Here is a 16,268-nt window from a genome sequence, read left to right as displayed (position 1 = left end):
TACTTAATTTCTTTGCACATTTACTCTTCTATTACTGCACATAGATGCTTACCCTTTTACATGTGTCACACCTTTCCTTTCACCCATTTCACACCCTCTAATGTTTACCTCAAAGAATGTCAACATACACTTTGTACCCTTATAACTTTTCCCTCCTATTGCTGTTCTTCATTCTTCATTCACAACACTCAGACTCCAAGCATCACCCACCAAAGCCTTCTCAGCTTTACTGAACCCTGGAAAGGCAAAGAACCCAGATCCAAGGTCATCTTGCCTGTTTTGAGGGAGACTTTTGTAGATAAGAGGATTCCTGGTCCTTCCCATCTCTCCCTTCTAGCTTATTTGACAAAAATGGGATACAAGGGCAGTATTCGTTATTCAGTATTACTAGGGATAAGTGCTGCTGTCAAGCATCAATCATCATTCTCATCAGCATCAGCATCATCATATCATCATACACAGAGCATAATACAATATTTTCTCTGATGTACATGAAAATCTTGCACCTTGGATTATAATGATACCTAATTAACTTTTAACAAAACAGGTACAGAATGCAGTCAAAATGAAGCTAAGTATAATTAAGATGTTCATGTTTGAGATACACCACATTTCTGGCAATTATAAGTAAAAAATTATATGTGAAAAGGTATGACACTGTCTTCAATTATTTCTAATGCAACTGAAGACTTACCTAATTCTTTCATTTTAATATAATCCAGGCCAAATGAGTAGCTTCCATTATGGAGTGTATATCTGATGTAAGAAGACGACTCAAGTGGAGATTCTGCCATCACAGTAGTCCAAATGTCATCATAATAATTCCTGAATGCCCATCTTCCATTCCATGCTGTTACATTCACCACTTCATATTTCTGTTGAGAAGAGAGTAATATTATGGCAATATTATGAAAAGAATATTATGACCATGATAATAACCAAGATCAGCAACATCATCATCAAAGCAGCATGAAGTGGTTTCTCCACATTTCAGAATGTGGGTTTCATTCAGAAGAAAGAAAAGGGTAGCACAAACATAGAACCTATCAACAGTGTTGAGAAAAATGGGTCACATATCAATTCACCAAACATTCAAGCATTCAAAATTCTCAGCTCTATCCCAAAGGCTACAGTATACCCTTCAATATGTATCTTAGCTCTTTCACTTCCATTACAACTGTAGTAAAAGGTTACTCCAACAGTTTATAAAATTCATGATGTTGTGCAGCAAGCACATTTATATTCTCCTCTGCAGTCATGTGTGTGGCACCCAAGAAAGTTGGTTCATAAGCCAGCAACATCCATTACCAAGCATAGTGGAGATGGAGGAAATATGGTATTTTAGACCAGTCACTGACTGAAGCAAATAGCTGAGCAAAGGTAAAACATATACAGTACACTATCAGGCTGAATAATTTCATGTTAAACTGTAAAGAGTAAGGACTGCAAGAAGAGAAATGAGGCTGGGGATGAGATTATTAGGGTAGGAAAGTGAAATATGCTATCATCATCATCCTTACCCTTCTAGCCATCATTATTATCATCATCATCACCATCTCTGACACCTTGCTCCTTCTTGAGAATCATTTCCCACCAGAGGATGGCCATGGTCACTTAAATTAGTTCTCACATATCACTCTCTCAATCATTCTTCAGCATTTTTCATGTCTGTTACTAATGTTCTACTCCACTTTCTACTTTTATATTATATACTGTCATCTTCTTCCAACAATACTCTCAGTCTTACTATCAAAACTTCTCCACTCCTTGTATATGCATTCTTAGGATATGACTGGAACATCCAAGCATACTTCTTTTAATACATTTAGAAACTCCAACTCATTCCTATTCTCTTATGTTTCAACCCAAAAAACTCACAAATTCCTATAATATTTACACTATCCATCCTACTTATGTCTTCTGCTGTTCTAGAAAGTGTTCTTCCTACAGCTGTACAGCAGACCCTCATATTATGTGAGGCCGATTTGCATGGAAAGATAAATCCAGATCCAGCCCAGCAAACACAGAAAAAAAAAAAGGTATGGGAAAACCCCAGAAGTCAGCCCCAACCCATAACAACATTCAAGGGTCCCACATGGTGACATACATCAACATGGCCACCAAAAATGGTTGCCATGCATGCACACTCTGAGTTCTCCTCATTCTCCTTCTCCTCTCCTCAGCCTTGGATACCATCTTCCCTGACACCCAAACGTTGCTCTGTCCCTTGTCATGGTAAGTGATCATCACATATTTACCACTTTTGTACATTCTAATTATCCTTTTTTTTTTTTTTTTTTTTTTTTAATATCCAGTGATGTTCCTAGAGGCTGTATGTGTACTACAATGAATATTAGGTATGATTTGGTAGAGGGAAAATATTTTTCAAGAGGGCCATAGGAAGGACTTTGTGAAAATTTTGTGATATCACTATATCAATTAGCCAATTAATATGGGTTCAATGACACAATATACATGTTTTGATTCCATGGTAAAATTCTCTGATACATCAGCCACTCAATTTGAGGGTCTACTGTAACTAGAAAGTTCTCTGTCACACACTGCTCGGGTTTTACTCTCATATAGGTGTCCACAGCAGCACATTTTTATGAAGGGTTCTTCTTGCCTACCAGTACAGAGTAACCATTCTAGCCTCCAAATTACTATTGTTCTTCAATTACTGTCCACTCTTGAACTGATCTGCTTACAGGATTAAGGCATCTGAATATAGATAGACTTTTCATTTTCATATAGTCTGAGCAGTTCATGAAATGGACAGTCACAGTGCTCGGCTCATAACCAGGCAGTAAATCTGACAAGATTATGAATTGTTTTACTCCACAAGTGGGTGGTAATGTATACATAAAAACTACCATACTGCAATTACCAGTACCAGTAGTTACAGTTACATAATAACTTTACAAAGACAGCAGAGAAGCAAAAAGTAACACTAACAGTACAGTACATTAACAACCAATCTCATATTATTCTTTGAGCTGTAACACTACTTACTGTATGGAGTAGAAACCAACCTCATTTTATCCTCTGTGCAATCTATGGCTTCAAGGCTAAGCTACTGCACACTTACTGGTTACTTGAACATGATAAAAAAAAAAAAACAGCTACCATCATCATTCTAAACATACACATAAGAGATATGGCATGAAGCAGGACCCAGAAACAAAGAAAAAGAAAGGATAACTGTGGGAAAAGAACCAACATACAGTGTGCCCAGTGAAACTGATTATAAAATCAATTAATATATCATCCATGCCTTCAAAATCTTGGTTCCCACCCACCAACAACACAGTAATCAAATGCTATCAGGCACTACCTACCACGCTTAATCTGTCTCCTGGAGCAGTAAGTGCTCCTCTGAAGGTCTGTGAAAGCATTACTCCTTCTGATTCTGAGTTATCAGTGTCATGACTGTTGGAAAATGAGGTCCTCTTGATGCTGGGCATGGTCCAAGGAATTTCCTCTTCCATTGCTTAATCAAGGAAGATAAAAACCTTAATCATTAATAGTACAATGACAATACTGTAAGAGTGATGCAGTACATATGGTAACATAAAAGCTTTAATCATTATTGGTACAATGACAATACTGTAAGAGTGATGCAGTACATATGGTAACACAAAGTAATATAAGGAATAATGCGCTGAATGCTAGTGCGATGAAATTTCAAAATATTCTTATCAAGGATATTCTGCATAGGAATAGCAATAACTTCAACTTCCATTCACAATAAAAGAAGCTGATATCAATACTGAATCAAAGAGCAGCAGCAAAACAAACACAATGCTTCTGGGAAAAAAATATCAGCTGATCAAGACCACAATGTGAAGTATTCAGCGCAGGAGCAATAATGGACTACTGTCTTGAGATCTCGAGAATAACAACTTACTAGACTCGCATCTGCCTTTAGGTTCACAAGAGTTGTTGGTGGCACAATAAACAGTCTTGGGGGCGCAGACCTTTCCACACTCCTGTCCTAACCATGCACACTTACCAGTCACAGGGCAGTACCTGAGAAAATATGATTCCAGCTTATATGACACACCATTCTAGTTGTGTAATGATAATATGGTACAATATGCAATGAAAGAAATTCATCATCCAATCCTTTTTTTTGCCCCATTAGGAGTGTAGGAGCCCTGGGCTAGACTACTCAGTCTCATCATTTAAGGTAAGGGTGACCAGCCTCACTTGCCCCTTAGTGGCAAAATGTGAGCAATAAACCCCAACTATCCCTCGGATGTAAATCCTTAGAGGCTCAGTCCAGTTGGAGCACCATAACTCACTAAATCACCAGGCATCACGTGGTTATATGGCTACCACCCAGAAGAGTATATGGTTTCCTGATTTACAAGAAACCATTTGAAAGGTTGCTCAGTTTAGAGTCACCCGAAGGCAACACTACACTGAGTGGGTGGATGGTAAGCACCCTCATATGAAGGTGATCAGCACAACCATAACTCAATTTCCTAGTCCTATAGGCTATATGGGATGGGCAGGATTCAGATGAAAGAAACAGAAAACACTGAAAGTGGAGAAAGCATCAAACATACATACATACAAATATAAACATACTGTATATATCTATACTGTATATATAAAAGAGCCACATTGTTTGTTTGTTTGTCCTTCAATCATGCCCAAACCAAGGGCCAGTGACCCCAGACCCATACATATTCTGAATCAATGTGACCCAAAGATGGTTTTAGATGGGTCAAAATTCAGATCTGGGTCATCTGAAGTCACCAGTAGAGTGTTTGCCTTTTTGGCCTGGGCAATGCCAGGTACCCCTCCAGCCCAATTTTTGGCATGAAGACTCACATGACCTCCAGCTTGGAAACAGGTTATTTGAGGTTGACCTCCAGTTTGGAAACAGGCTATGTGACATTGAAGATAAGAGTGACCAGCCTCACTTATCCCTGAGTGGAATTACGTGAGCAATAAACCCCAACCACCCCATGGATATAAACCTACACAGGCTCAATCCAACTGGAGCACCTTAATTACCCACTAACCACCTGGCACCATAATCTGGTTATGTGGTTACCATCCAGTGTAGTAAATGGTTTCCTGGTGTATAGGAAACCATTTGGCTTGTCACTCAGTGTAGAGTTACCCATAGGTAGAAGGAAGAGGAAAGAATGAAGGAAAGAAAGACAGAAGAGGGAGCTATATATTTATCTATCTATCTATCTATCTATCTATCTATCTATATATATATATAGTATATATATTCTTTCAACAATATTGAAATGCTTTCAAACTAAAGACAGTTGTCATGAGTTGCTAAATGCTTTGGACAAACTGCACAAATGGAGCAAGATTCAGAAATATACTTCAACAAAAATATTTATATACAGTATATCATGTCATAAAGCTGGAAGTAAACAACAAAAGACCTAACTGTGAAAACAAAATAGGAAAAGAGAGAGGATTAGTAGGCAACTGAAAACAAAGACTTAAGAGTGGCTATACAGGATTACTTATTACTGGGAATACTTATTAACATGATCACTCACTGTTTGCCAATGTAAGAGTGGCTATAATTATATGAATGAGGAGATGTTGAGGGAAATAACGTTGCCCATATGATCAAGATTAAAATATGACGCAGTAGTATAATCACCACTTTGAAAGAAATATAATAAACAAGATAAGGTATATACTGAGGTTGGCCACAAGGATGATACTGAGTTTGAGAGAGGTCTTGAGAGAAGAGATTGGAAAAGCAAGAATTACCAACCTTAAGTAAGGGATGACAGAGATCTGATTATGATATTTAAAGGTGTATGAGGACTGAGAGTGAGGAGAGGATCTTTTCTGTGAATGAGAGATGATTGATGAACATGAAAAATGAATAAACTACTGTCTAAACTGAGGAAGATAGGGTATTTAAAAAAAAAAAAAAAGTTTCCCAAACAGAAGTAAAGATACTTGGAACAGTTTGGTAAGAGATGTGTCGTTAGCATAGAACATTCTATCTCTCTATCTATCTATTGCCAGACGCCTCAATCCACAAACAAATCGCCTCCACGTCGCCCTGTCCACCGCCATTTCACTGCCCCGCTCCCAACTCACACCCCCCTCTCTCATGTACCTCTCCACCGCATCCTTCCATCTCATCCTCAGCCTCCCCCTCCCTCTTCCCCCCTCCATCTCACTCACATACACTCTCTTTGCCAATCTTTCACCCTCCATCCTCTCCACATGGCCAAACCACCTCAGTGTATTCCTCCTAATGCTTCTTATCACATCCACATCCACACCACAATGCTCCTTTATATCCTCATTTGTCAGCCTGTCTCTCCATATGACTCCATAGGCTCCTCTTAAATAACTCATTTCCACTGCTCTCACTCTTGACACTGATATATTAAAAAATAAACTAGATAAAATTAGATATGAATAAAGGACCACACAAGCTTATCTCAGTTCCTGTAAACAACTAGCTACACACACACACACACACACTAGTTATAATCAAATTTATTCTTTTTAACAAAAATAATAAGTACTTACAATGTACTTAATGGACAAGAATCAACTCCTTTCCGTGACCTGCATGTTCCTTGGCAGCAAACAGAGGTTGGGGGACACTGGGATGGCCTGGAACAATTTAGGCCAGTGTCATGCTGAGGGCTGTCCAATGCAACGCAAGCCATTTGCAGAGATGAGTCATCAGTTTTGCCATCTGAGTCAACACACTGAAGATGCAATGTAACTGTGGAGAGCAAACAATGCTAAAAACTGCACCAGTGTAGGGGGGGGGGGGAGGCATCAATGTATAAAATAAAGTATAACAATGTGCCTGTAAGTACTTTTAAAAAATTTCAACAAAGTTTCAGTGGCAAAATTATGATATTTAATACTTTTCAAGTTGTAATTTAAGGATAATAGCAACACAGCTGGAAGTAACCACGAGTGTAGCATGGCCTGGTTAAGCTTGCACTACCACATCATCTGAGGTGTCACACCAGAAGTGACTTTTTCACTGATGTTTCATGAATAATATCAGTCTACAATAGTTTATTGCTTTAGTACGTGGTTTAGGCCAACTGATTTTTCATGGCATGAATTTTATGTGAAAAATAAAATCATCATCATCTGGACCTCCTTTCCCACCCTAGGGTGGGGTGAGGAATAGCAGTGTCCAGAAGGCCAAAGTTTGCCCAATTCAATGGGCCATGCTTCCATTCGCTCATCATTCAAGCCCATGGAATCCTGGCTCCATCTGATAGGCCAAAAAAATTTCACCAAGTTCTGTAGCTTCAAGTATACTTATCCGATACAGCCAAACTGAATGCTGTCATATTAAAAAGAGATGCCAAATGCCTGGGCATGTGCTTATTCACACAGAATTCATCCACCTAGCTCGATATCTTGTCAGTTCCTTAGCGTTACCAACTTCCATAACTCACTTCCTCACACACTCATCCACCAAATCCTTCCATCTTCTTCTTGGCCTACCTTGCCTCCTTCCTCCTTCAAATTCGCTCAGATATACTCTTTTAATCACTCCACTGTCATCCATTCTCTCCACATACCATCTCAGTACACTCTCTTCGATTCTGGTATCTACAGACTTCCTCACTTCACATCTTTCATGAATCACATTATTCTGTATCCTATCCACTCTCTGTATTCCACATACATTCCTCAGCAGTCCCATCTCCACTGCTCTTACTCCTGACATTTCATTTTCATGCTACACCATAGTCTCACACCCATATGTTACACTCCCTCATGTAAGCCTCGTGCTGCTGCAACACTCAAGCCTCTGTTTCTTTTCAAGGCCTTCATAGCATCAGCTACTTTCCTTCCTTGTGTCACTCTATTTTCCACTTCTTTTGCATATTTTCCTCTCTTTTCTACCACTGTAACCAGATATTTGAACTCTCTCACCAGTTCCAGTCTCTCTCCATTCACTGTAACATCACAGTGGGAGTCACCTTCTCTCTCTATAACCATCACTTTACTCTTTTCTACATTTACTCTTAAGGCACGATGCTACATCTACAAAACTCTACACTAGTCTACCAAGCTCTTGTCCGGAATTTGCAAGTAGCACTGCATCATCAGCATACATCAAATATGAGATATTCCATCCATCCCCAGTCATTACCAACACCATCCCTCTCTCCACTGCTCGTGTTTTTACTTCTCTCATCACCCCATCCATATATATATTGAACAACTATAGGGACATCACACAGCCTTGTTGTACACCCACACTGATCGTGAACCATTCACTTAGATCCCCATTTACGCTTACACATGCCTCACTACCATCATAAAAACTCTTAACAACACCTAGCAGCTTACCATTTACACCGTATATGCGCAGAACCTTCCGCAATCCTTCTCTGTATACTTTGTTGTATGCTTTTTCCAGATCCATAAATGCCATAAACACCTTATGGTCTTTCTCACAAGCCTTCTCCACTATCTGTCTCACTGCAAATATTTGATCCACACATCCTCTGCCACTCATAAAGCCACCCTGAACAATAAAAAAAAAAAAAAAAATCCATACACTTCTGCTTCTAACAAAAGAACTAGATTCTTCTTCTCCTCTTGCATTCAGAATGTCTTGCTGTTAAGAGAACTCTTCCACCCATTCTATGTGGCTGTTGCCACAACAACATTCCATTCTATCATCAACAACCCAGACACCCTTACATACCATCCATCCATCCATCATCGAATCCTACGTTGCCCTATGAGGAGCGTAGGAGCCTGAGACTAGACAAGTCGGTCCTGACACTGAAGATGAGAATGACCAGCCTCACTTATCCCTAAGTGGCATTACGTGAGCAATAAACCCCAACCACCCCTTGGATATAAACCTTCACAAGCTCAATCTGATTGGAGTGCCATAATTACCCACTAAACAACCAGGTGCCAAAATTTGGTTACATGGTTACCATCCAGCACAGTAAATGGTTTCCTACTGTACAGGAAACCACTCAATGAAAATTTCTTACATCTTGCAGTCTACCTTTAAAAGTACTGCATCTCTTATGGACATAATCATTTCAAGCTGTAGCTACACAGAGCAGAAATCCCCTCAATTTCCAATTATACACAAGTCCATGCTCCTTGTTATACATTACAGTCCTTATATCTACTAACCATGACCTTTGTTTTGTCTGTATTAGTTTTCAATCCCTTTAGTTCCATCCCATCCTTCCATCTCTTGAACTTCCCTCTGGCCTCCTGTATACTTCTAGTCAAGACTTAATCATCAGCATTTACAAGTGCCCAAGGAAGCCCACTTCTAAAGCATCTGGACAATGCCCCAGGTGCCAGGATAAAATCTGACCCTTCAATAGATCACATTATGCATTATTATCAAATCAAACTCTGATAAGTTACTGTGTATGAAATAGTCTGCTTTGCAATTAGACAAGACAATGTGGGACAATGAGGACATTAAGATTATTTACTACACTAATTATAATCTAATAAAAATACACTGGATATTGAAAATAATTATCAATTCTGCTGATCCCTGACAACACCTATACCAGGTTTAAGGATCCCAACTCTGAGATAGCAAGTGAGTGAAACAGGCTATATTCTGTAATTCCACTAACCTTCATCAGGACAACAGCTAAGGCCATATGGACAGTGTGCATCAGATATGCACGAGGTGAAAGAGAACTCAAGTCGGGTATCATCATTAGAGGGACTGGCTGGGCACTGCAAACTTGGTAGTCCATCCACCTAATCAAAAGAAAGAATATTAAAATTAGTCTATACATTGTACTTAAGGAAGAAGTCACACAGGGGAAGGGGAGGGTAGGCTGGAGTTTGCTTTGCTATTAATGTTTCACATGACTGAGCAGCTATACCTGGTATGATACATGGTAACTGATTGAAAAAGTCAAGCGAAATTCTGTTCTTGATTTAAAACCACTTGAAAGTAATCGGTTTCACTGATAAAAGACCATCAATGATGACCAAATGACTTAACATGAGTATTTACACCAGCCATGGTTGCAGTTCCTTTCTAACAGTGGGTTATAGTGTATCCATTCCTGAAGGTGCTATGGGGGCTGATACATCTTGTCATGATACACAGTGGGAAAAGAAGTGTCTTGTTTTATCATATGAGACCCATTCATGCTGCATGAGAAGGGGGGGGGGGGAGTGTTTTCCCATAAGTGACCTTCACAGACTTTTGTTAGACTGAAAAACTCATCCGTAATGAAGTTCAGAGAGTGACAGATCTTGACTTCTTCATCTTGTCACCTCCATACCTGTCTTTCAGGGAAGTCAGTCTCAGCTGTTTGAGCCTATCTTCAGTGGTCAGCTTGCTCAAGGATGGTGCAAGGTTGGTGACCTCTCTGACTTTTCTGTGGTTCAGTAAGTTCTCATCTTAGATGTAATGACCAGGCTTGTAAACAGTAGTTTTCTAGATAACACCTTAAAAATATTTTAAAATATCCTTACACATATCTATTTTGGGCTCAGAAATTGTTATCATGATGAAGTCCAATTCTCTATTAGCCTTGAATGTGGCTGACCTGATCAGCCACACTCTCAGATAAGCATGTGTTGGATATACAGTAAAGTACTGCATACTGTACCCTGTTCTTGGCCTGCTCATAAAGTCTTTCACTTTATCTGTTGGTCTTGGCACCTGCCCATTTGTGGTGTACTGGTGAGCTATGTTGCTACCCCAAACTGTTCCCCCCCCCCCCCCCCCCCGAGAATGGAGGAAGGAAAAACAAATGAGTAAAAAAAAAAAAAATAATCCATACACCAGATTACTGGTGTCCTCTGTTCATAAAATATCTGTAACAGTTAGAATTGAACAGTTGTGGGTTGAAATTTGGAGGAAAACAACTCTGGGGAAGCGAGTTCCAGAGAGATGCAGTTCGGGGAATGAAAGAATTCTGATAGGTAGAAGTTCTGCAATATGGCTGAGTGACATTCCAGTCATGAGCGCTACCAGATGCCCGTGTAGCACGAGGGAAGGCATGGAGAGGTGGCACCATGGACCCAACTTCGTCTGAGCATTTGCCAACCAAGATGCTGACCCTAGTGATCTGCAACCAACAGCGATAAACAATGAGAGGTAAGACCCATTCATTCATTCATTCATTGCCAGACGCCATGTATCCCAAACGGGGTGGCCAAGGGCTTAGAGTTAATTGTTTTACAGGGAGGGGCACTAATCCTCCACCAACCCCACTTGACACGTGCTGACTTTATATTTCAGTCGTGAAAAAATTGGCATCTCGGCACTCTACCGGGGTTTTGTGACCATAGCGGTCTCGTGATGGGTCGATGCACTTCATTATCAGTAAATCTGTAAACAACTTCAGAAATATCCCTATGGAAATTTGGAAGTTTTCATATACAGTGAATGGCGCAACCTAATTCGGCCTGTTATATGATTACGAAGAAATAAACTATGAGGCCAAACAATATCTTTTTTAGAACTGACAGAATCCGCTCGGTATTAGTGAGAGGGCAGTGGAAGGGCGGTAAACCCCATTACAGTATCCAAGTTCATAAGTGTTTTATGCTGTTATAACACGAGCTTTAACTTAGGCTATTCCACGTATAGCAGGCGATCCTTTACCGAAGACCAACAATTCTTTTGTACTTTATTAATCGGTAATCATGATGCCCGGTGAAAATAAAAAGAAAGCGGATGCCACCCACCGACCCATACATTGTTTTGTTCATCTACCCACTTGCTGGCAAAATGTCTGGCTGGGGAAGCGATATATGAAGATTTGTTTTGGTTCAACGGCGTTGCAATACCATAGGTCATCATGTTACTACTTATTTAAATCTCTCTCTCTCTCTCTCTCTCTCATCGCAACTCTTGCTATCTGTCTATCCCTCTATTGTCAGACGCCTTAATCTCGTAAGGGATGGTCACAGACAAATATCGCCTCCACATTACTCTCCTCTACCATATGGCTGCCCTCCCTCCACCTCATCCTTGGTCGTCCCCCCTATCCTCTCCCCCTTCATCTCACTCACATACATCTTCTAGTCAGTCTCTCATACCTAATCCTCTCCATATGACCAAACTATCTCATAAAGAACTCTTAACACTTTCAATCACATCTTTTCACCACTCCCATAAACCTATCCATTTTTACATAACAAACGTGGCGACATGACATCACTGTTTCACTCCATGTCTGATATTAAACCACTCACGCAAATAATCAACTACTCTTACACAAGCTTTGTTACAATCATAAAAAGTTTACAGCGTTCAGTAATTTTCCTTCAACAGCATCATACACACGTAACATCTTCTATAATCCCTCTTTGTCCACTCTTATGTTTTTTTTTTCAAGACTCATGCAGCAGAAGCAACAGCGAGAAAAGAAAAAGCGTGAGAGAAAAGACAGAAAAAATAGCTAAAAAAGAAAAATGCAGAAAGTGGAGTAAGGTGAACTAGAAAACGTGACTAAGAACCATGAGAAGGAAGACAGCATATGTGTTTGGTGTCCCGAAAGAGTTACGACCCAGACACTTTGTTATTAACACAGCTTAATGACACACCCAGAGAGAGAAGAGAAAAAAAATGGAAAGGAGATAAAATGGTTTGAACGACGGAATGAAGGAGGAGAAATGTGTGTTGAACAAGTGTGGCAGGAAGGAAAGAATGAATGGAAAGTGATATATTAGGACGGAAGAAGAAAGACAAGGTACAAGAAAAGGGGTACAGAATGGCAAGAGATGTGATGCAAATAAGAAAAGTGGAAAGAATGGGAAGAGGCGGAGAATGAAGAAAGTGTAAAGGCAGTGTGATAGAGACGAAAGAAACAAGAAGGAAAGCAGGGAAGAATGTGCAGAAGGAGGAAGGAGAGAAGGGAGAAGGAGGAGAGGCGGGGACAGAGGCAAGGGAGAGAGGATAAGCTGGAGGGGGAGGACGGCTCAGGAATTATTAAGGAAGTTGGGGGCTGGATGCTGCAAGAGGGGCAGGACCGCCATGTCTTATGAATCTTTACCAACTGTCCTTATCACGAGCTTTCTCGACTGTCTTTTCACGCAAATATTTAGTTCATCACACCCTCCTATTACTACTACGAGATCTAATGTCACTATTACCGTTCTTCCGTATACCCCACCCCTAACACACGGTAGACTAGTTCCACAATAATTTAATTTTTGCACACACATCTATCACCTTTTACTTATAACTTACGAAGGTAGTTGCAGCATTCTTCACTCCGCTGGTACAACTTAACTCATCCCAAATTTTGTAACATTTCTCACAAGTAGTTTTATTACACCTTCTCCACTAGCTTTTATCATGCTTGTACATACCTCATGAACACCTGCTGGTTTTCCAATTTTCAGCCTCTTCACAGAACTCCTTACTTCCGTCACTGGTACATTATGGATATACATTTCTTTCTTGTACACCATCCAGCCCATTATTCAATTACTGTCTTTTTCTTTTGCCGTCTTTCTATCTGCTATTTATTTCACTTCCACAAGTTTGCATTTTTGTTTCCATTTTCATCCCTTAAATTTTCAGGTCCCAGTTTCTTCCCTATACTTCTGCATGTAGGCCTACTGTATTGCCAAAAGTTACCTATTTTCAGATGTTTTTTCCTTTTTCTTTCAAATTCTCCATTTACTTCTAAAATTTTTCTCTTAACCAAACCCTTGGTCAAAATCTTGCTATGAACATGTTCCCTGTTCCTTTCTTTTTAATTTCTTGCATCCACTACATTCATATCTTTTATGCTCCACTGCTCGTTCTATTTCTACATTCCACCTTTGTAACACCTCACAGTCCAAACACTTCTTAGCTTTTGTACGTTACTGATGTTTTTTTTTTTTTTTTTAATACTGACAATTAACTTGCAACACAGGGTACTGAGATGTAAGAGACAAAATAAATCGCTGAAGATGTGTTACGAAATCTCCTACGTCAGCGCGAATGAAGACGCTGATGGTACTTCATATTCCCAATTAACATAAGGAAGGGATGGCCTCCTGCGAGGCAGTTCGATCATTTTCGCGAAATAAATCAAAAAGAGATCCCAAATCAATCTTACCCCTTCTTGTAATGTACGAGGTACTGTACCAATCAAAGTTGTTTCCCCTGGCCGTTGCCCAACACCAGTAACTATAATTTCGGGGAAATAAGCAACCTCACTCACACAGTACGACTGATATCAATGAAAGTAAACTTCCTCAAAACTTAACCATCTAGATACAACTACCTCTACCACTACAGCTACTACTTCTTCTTCTCTACTGCTACTGCTACTACTACTACTAATAGTTGTATTATTAATATTAGTAGTAGTAGTAGTAGTAGTAGTAACAACAACAACCTCTACAAGTGAGAGGAAGCGTCCAGCCGCCACAATCCAACTTACCTCAGCACTAGTGAGGTCTGGGATGCAGGAGCCGCTAAGGATGCTGAACACTGTGCCTTCCGGACACGGCTTCATCCTACAAATAACAACACAAAATTACACTCACTTGAATCATCTTCTAAAACACTGCAGAATTTAGTGTGATTTAGATGGTGTAAAAATCTTCAGGGAATATATGGAAGAAAATGGTAATGATTAGGCGAAATTTAGACAGTTAGAAGTCGCTAAGAAAAGACTGCCACTGACTTTAGCTTGTCCGTGTTTTCCATATACAAGGATTTTTCTGTTATTCAACGCCTATTCAGTGATAACTTACACAGGGCTGGTGTCACTGCATCCTCTGCTGGCATGGACACACTCGCCTCGCTGCAGGCAGTATATGAATCTGGGGGGAAAAGGTTCACTGTAAATATCACCGAATGAAGTATTGCAGTTAGTTCATAATTATAGGAATTAGTTACTGCTGTGCTGAAAAAAGTAAGACTTAGGCTGAGGGCTCTGATTTTTACCTACTTTTAAGGGAATGAACAAGTCAGTTAAACATACTCAGCCTTTAATCCTACTGTCAGAGTCTTTATTCGGCTAATCTGATTCGTTTAAAAGAACTATCATCAGCCAATCTTCCTCGATCATGCCGGTTTCAGTGTCTGAAACATTTACTTATGCAATGGAATGCTTTGAACAACTTGTACATCTATTTCCAACCCATATGTATTGTAACTTACCTATTCTTTAAGTCTGATAATAGTACTGTCATTGTTGCAGACGCATGCTAGGTTATTTATCATTATTTTTCATTATACTTTGTCCTCTAATTATTCATCGCTCTGGCATATTTAGGTAAATCAGTAAACTTTTTCATTGTGTCCCCCACCCCGGAAAAAATATAGAAACACCCGTTGTCCCTTATCTAAATCTTCATTTGAAGAAGCAGAGCTGCTTCGCTCGAAAGAGCCTGATATAATAATCATTTTAATAATTCTGGTACTTAAGTACAGAGATACGTTGCCTGCACGTCAAAAAGTACTCAGGAAATGTCCTAAAAACTCGGTGTTACTGCAGAAGCCACATTTTGCTGCTTATTTGAATATCACTGGTTCGGAAATAGCAAGAGCACTGAAGAGATTATCTTCCGCGTGGAACTCATTATACTTATTGCCATTCTGCATATTACACCTTAACATCCTCCTGTATGCTGTCAATATTTCTTTTATTATTGTTATGATCTGCTTGTGTAACACGCAAGACAATATTACAGTGAAACTGACAAAGTGAGTGGATGAGAAAGACATGTCAGAGTAGGTTCTACGCGAGCGAGAATACGGTTCAGAGAGGTGTTCTGGTACTCACCCCCTTGGACACATCTTGCCTGACATGGCGGGTCTCCCATCGCACCCACCAGCCTGCTCACACGTACCCGTAGCCAAGCAGAACACCTGCACCACACCACACATTATTATTATTATTATTATTATTATTAGACATCAGGCCGTTATAGTCTATTTAATATACTACAGAAAACATTCAGGAGTAAGGAAGTACTCTTCTATCACACCCACCTTCTCTTCAAACGTACCGCAGTCTCGCGCAACATTTACATCACAGCATAAAATGTAATAAGTATCAGGGAATTAGATAACAGGGAATTATACAGGCACAATCCCTACGGTACACGACAAATTAGGGACTGGGAAAACACAGTTACAACAGTTCCGTGTTCTAAAGGTCTTCCCAGTAAATCACCAACTTCCTCACACGTACTGCTGGCCACGCATGAACCTGGGACAGTATCAGTGCGAGGCGGAAGTCAGTCTACACAACCTGATATTCACGCATCACGGGAACTAGGCCACTTCATGTAATATTTGACAACGCTCT

At 39.9% G+C, this 16,268-nt stretch overlaps 1 protein-coding gene across 2 annotated transcripts in view; it reads right to left on the bottom strand.

Moving 5' to 3' along the window:
* Positions 1–16,268, bottom strand: part of LOC145393517 (uncharacterized) — a 136,532-nt gene that overhangs the window by 74,060 nt on the left and 46,204 nt on the right. For both annotated transcript variants that reach the window (XM_080267666.1, XM_080267667.1), the window contains exons 7-14: positions 15,741–15,826; positions 14,707–14,775; positions 14,391–14,466; positions 9,615–9,744; positions 6,538–6,739; positions 3,908–4,029; positions 3,339–3,490; positions 695–875 (exon numbers count right to left, since the gene is read on the bottom strand). In XM_080267666.1, coding sequence (XP_080123792.1) covers positions 695–875; positions 3,339–3,490; positions 3,908–4,029; positions 6,538–6,739; positions 9,615–9,744; positions 14,391–14,466; positions 14,707–14,775; positions 15,741–15,826 — 1,018 coding nt within the window. The remainder of the gene's footprint in view (positions 1–694; positions 876–3,338; positions 3,491–3,907; positions 4,030–6,537; positions 6,740–9,614; positions 9,745–14,390; positions 14,467–14,706; positions 14,776–15,740; positions 15,827–16,268) is intronic.

This window comes from Coenobita brevimanus, chromosome 24, assembly GCF_032717465.1.
Source record: "Coenobita brevimanus isolate Jiangsu-jjx chromosome 24, ASM3271746v2, whole genome shotgun sequence".
Classification (NCBI taxonomy): Eukaryota; Metazoa; Arthropoda; class Malacostraca; order Decapoda; family Coenobitidae; genus Coenobita; species Coenobita brevimanus.
Note: the sequence above shows the minus strand (reverse complement) of the source record. Positions and strands in the feature narration are given on the sequence as shown.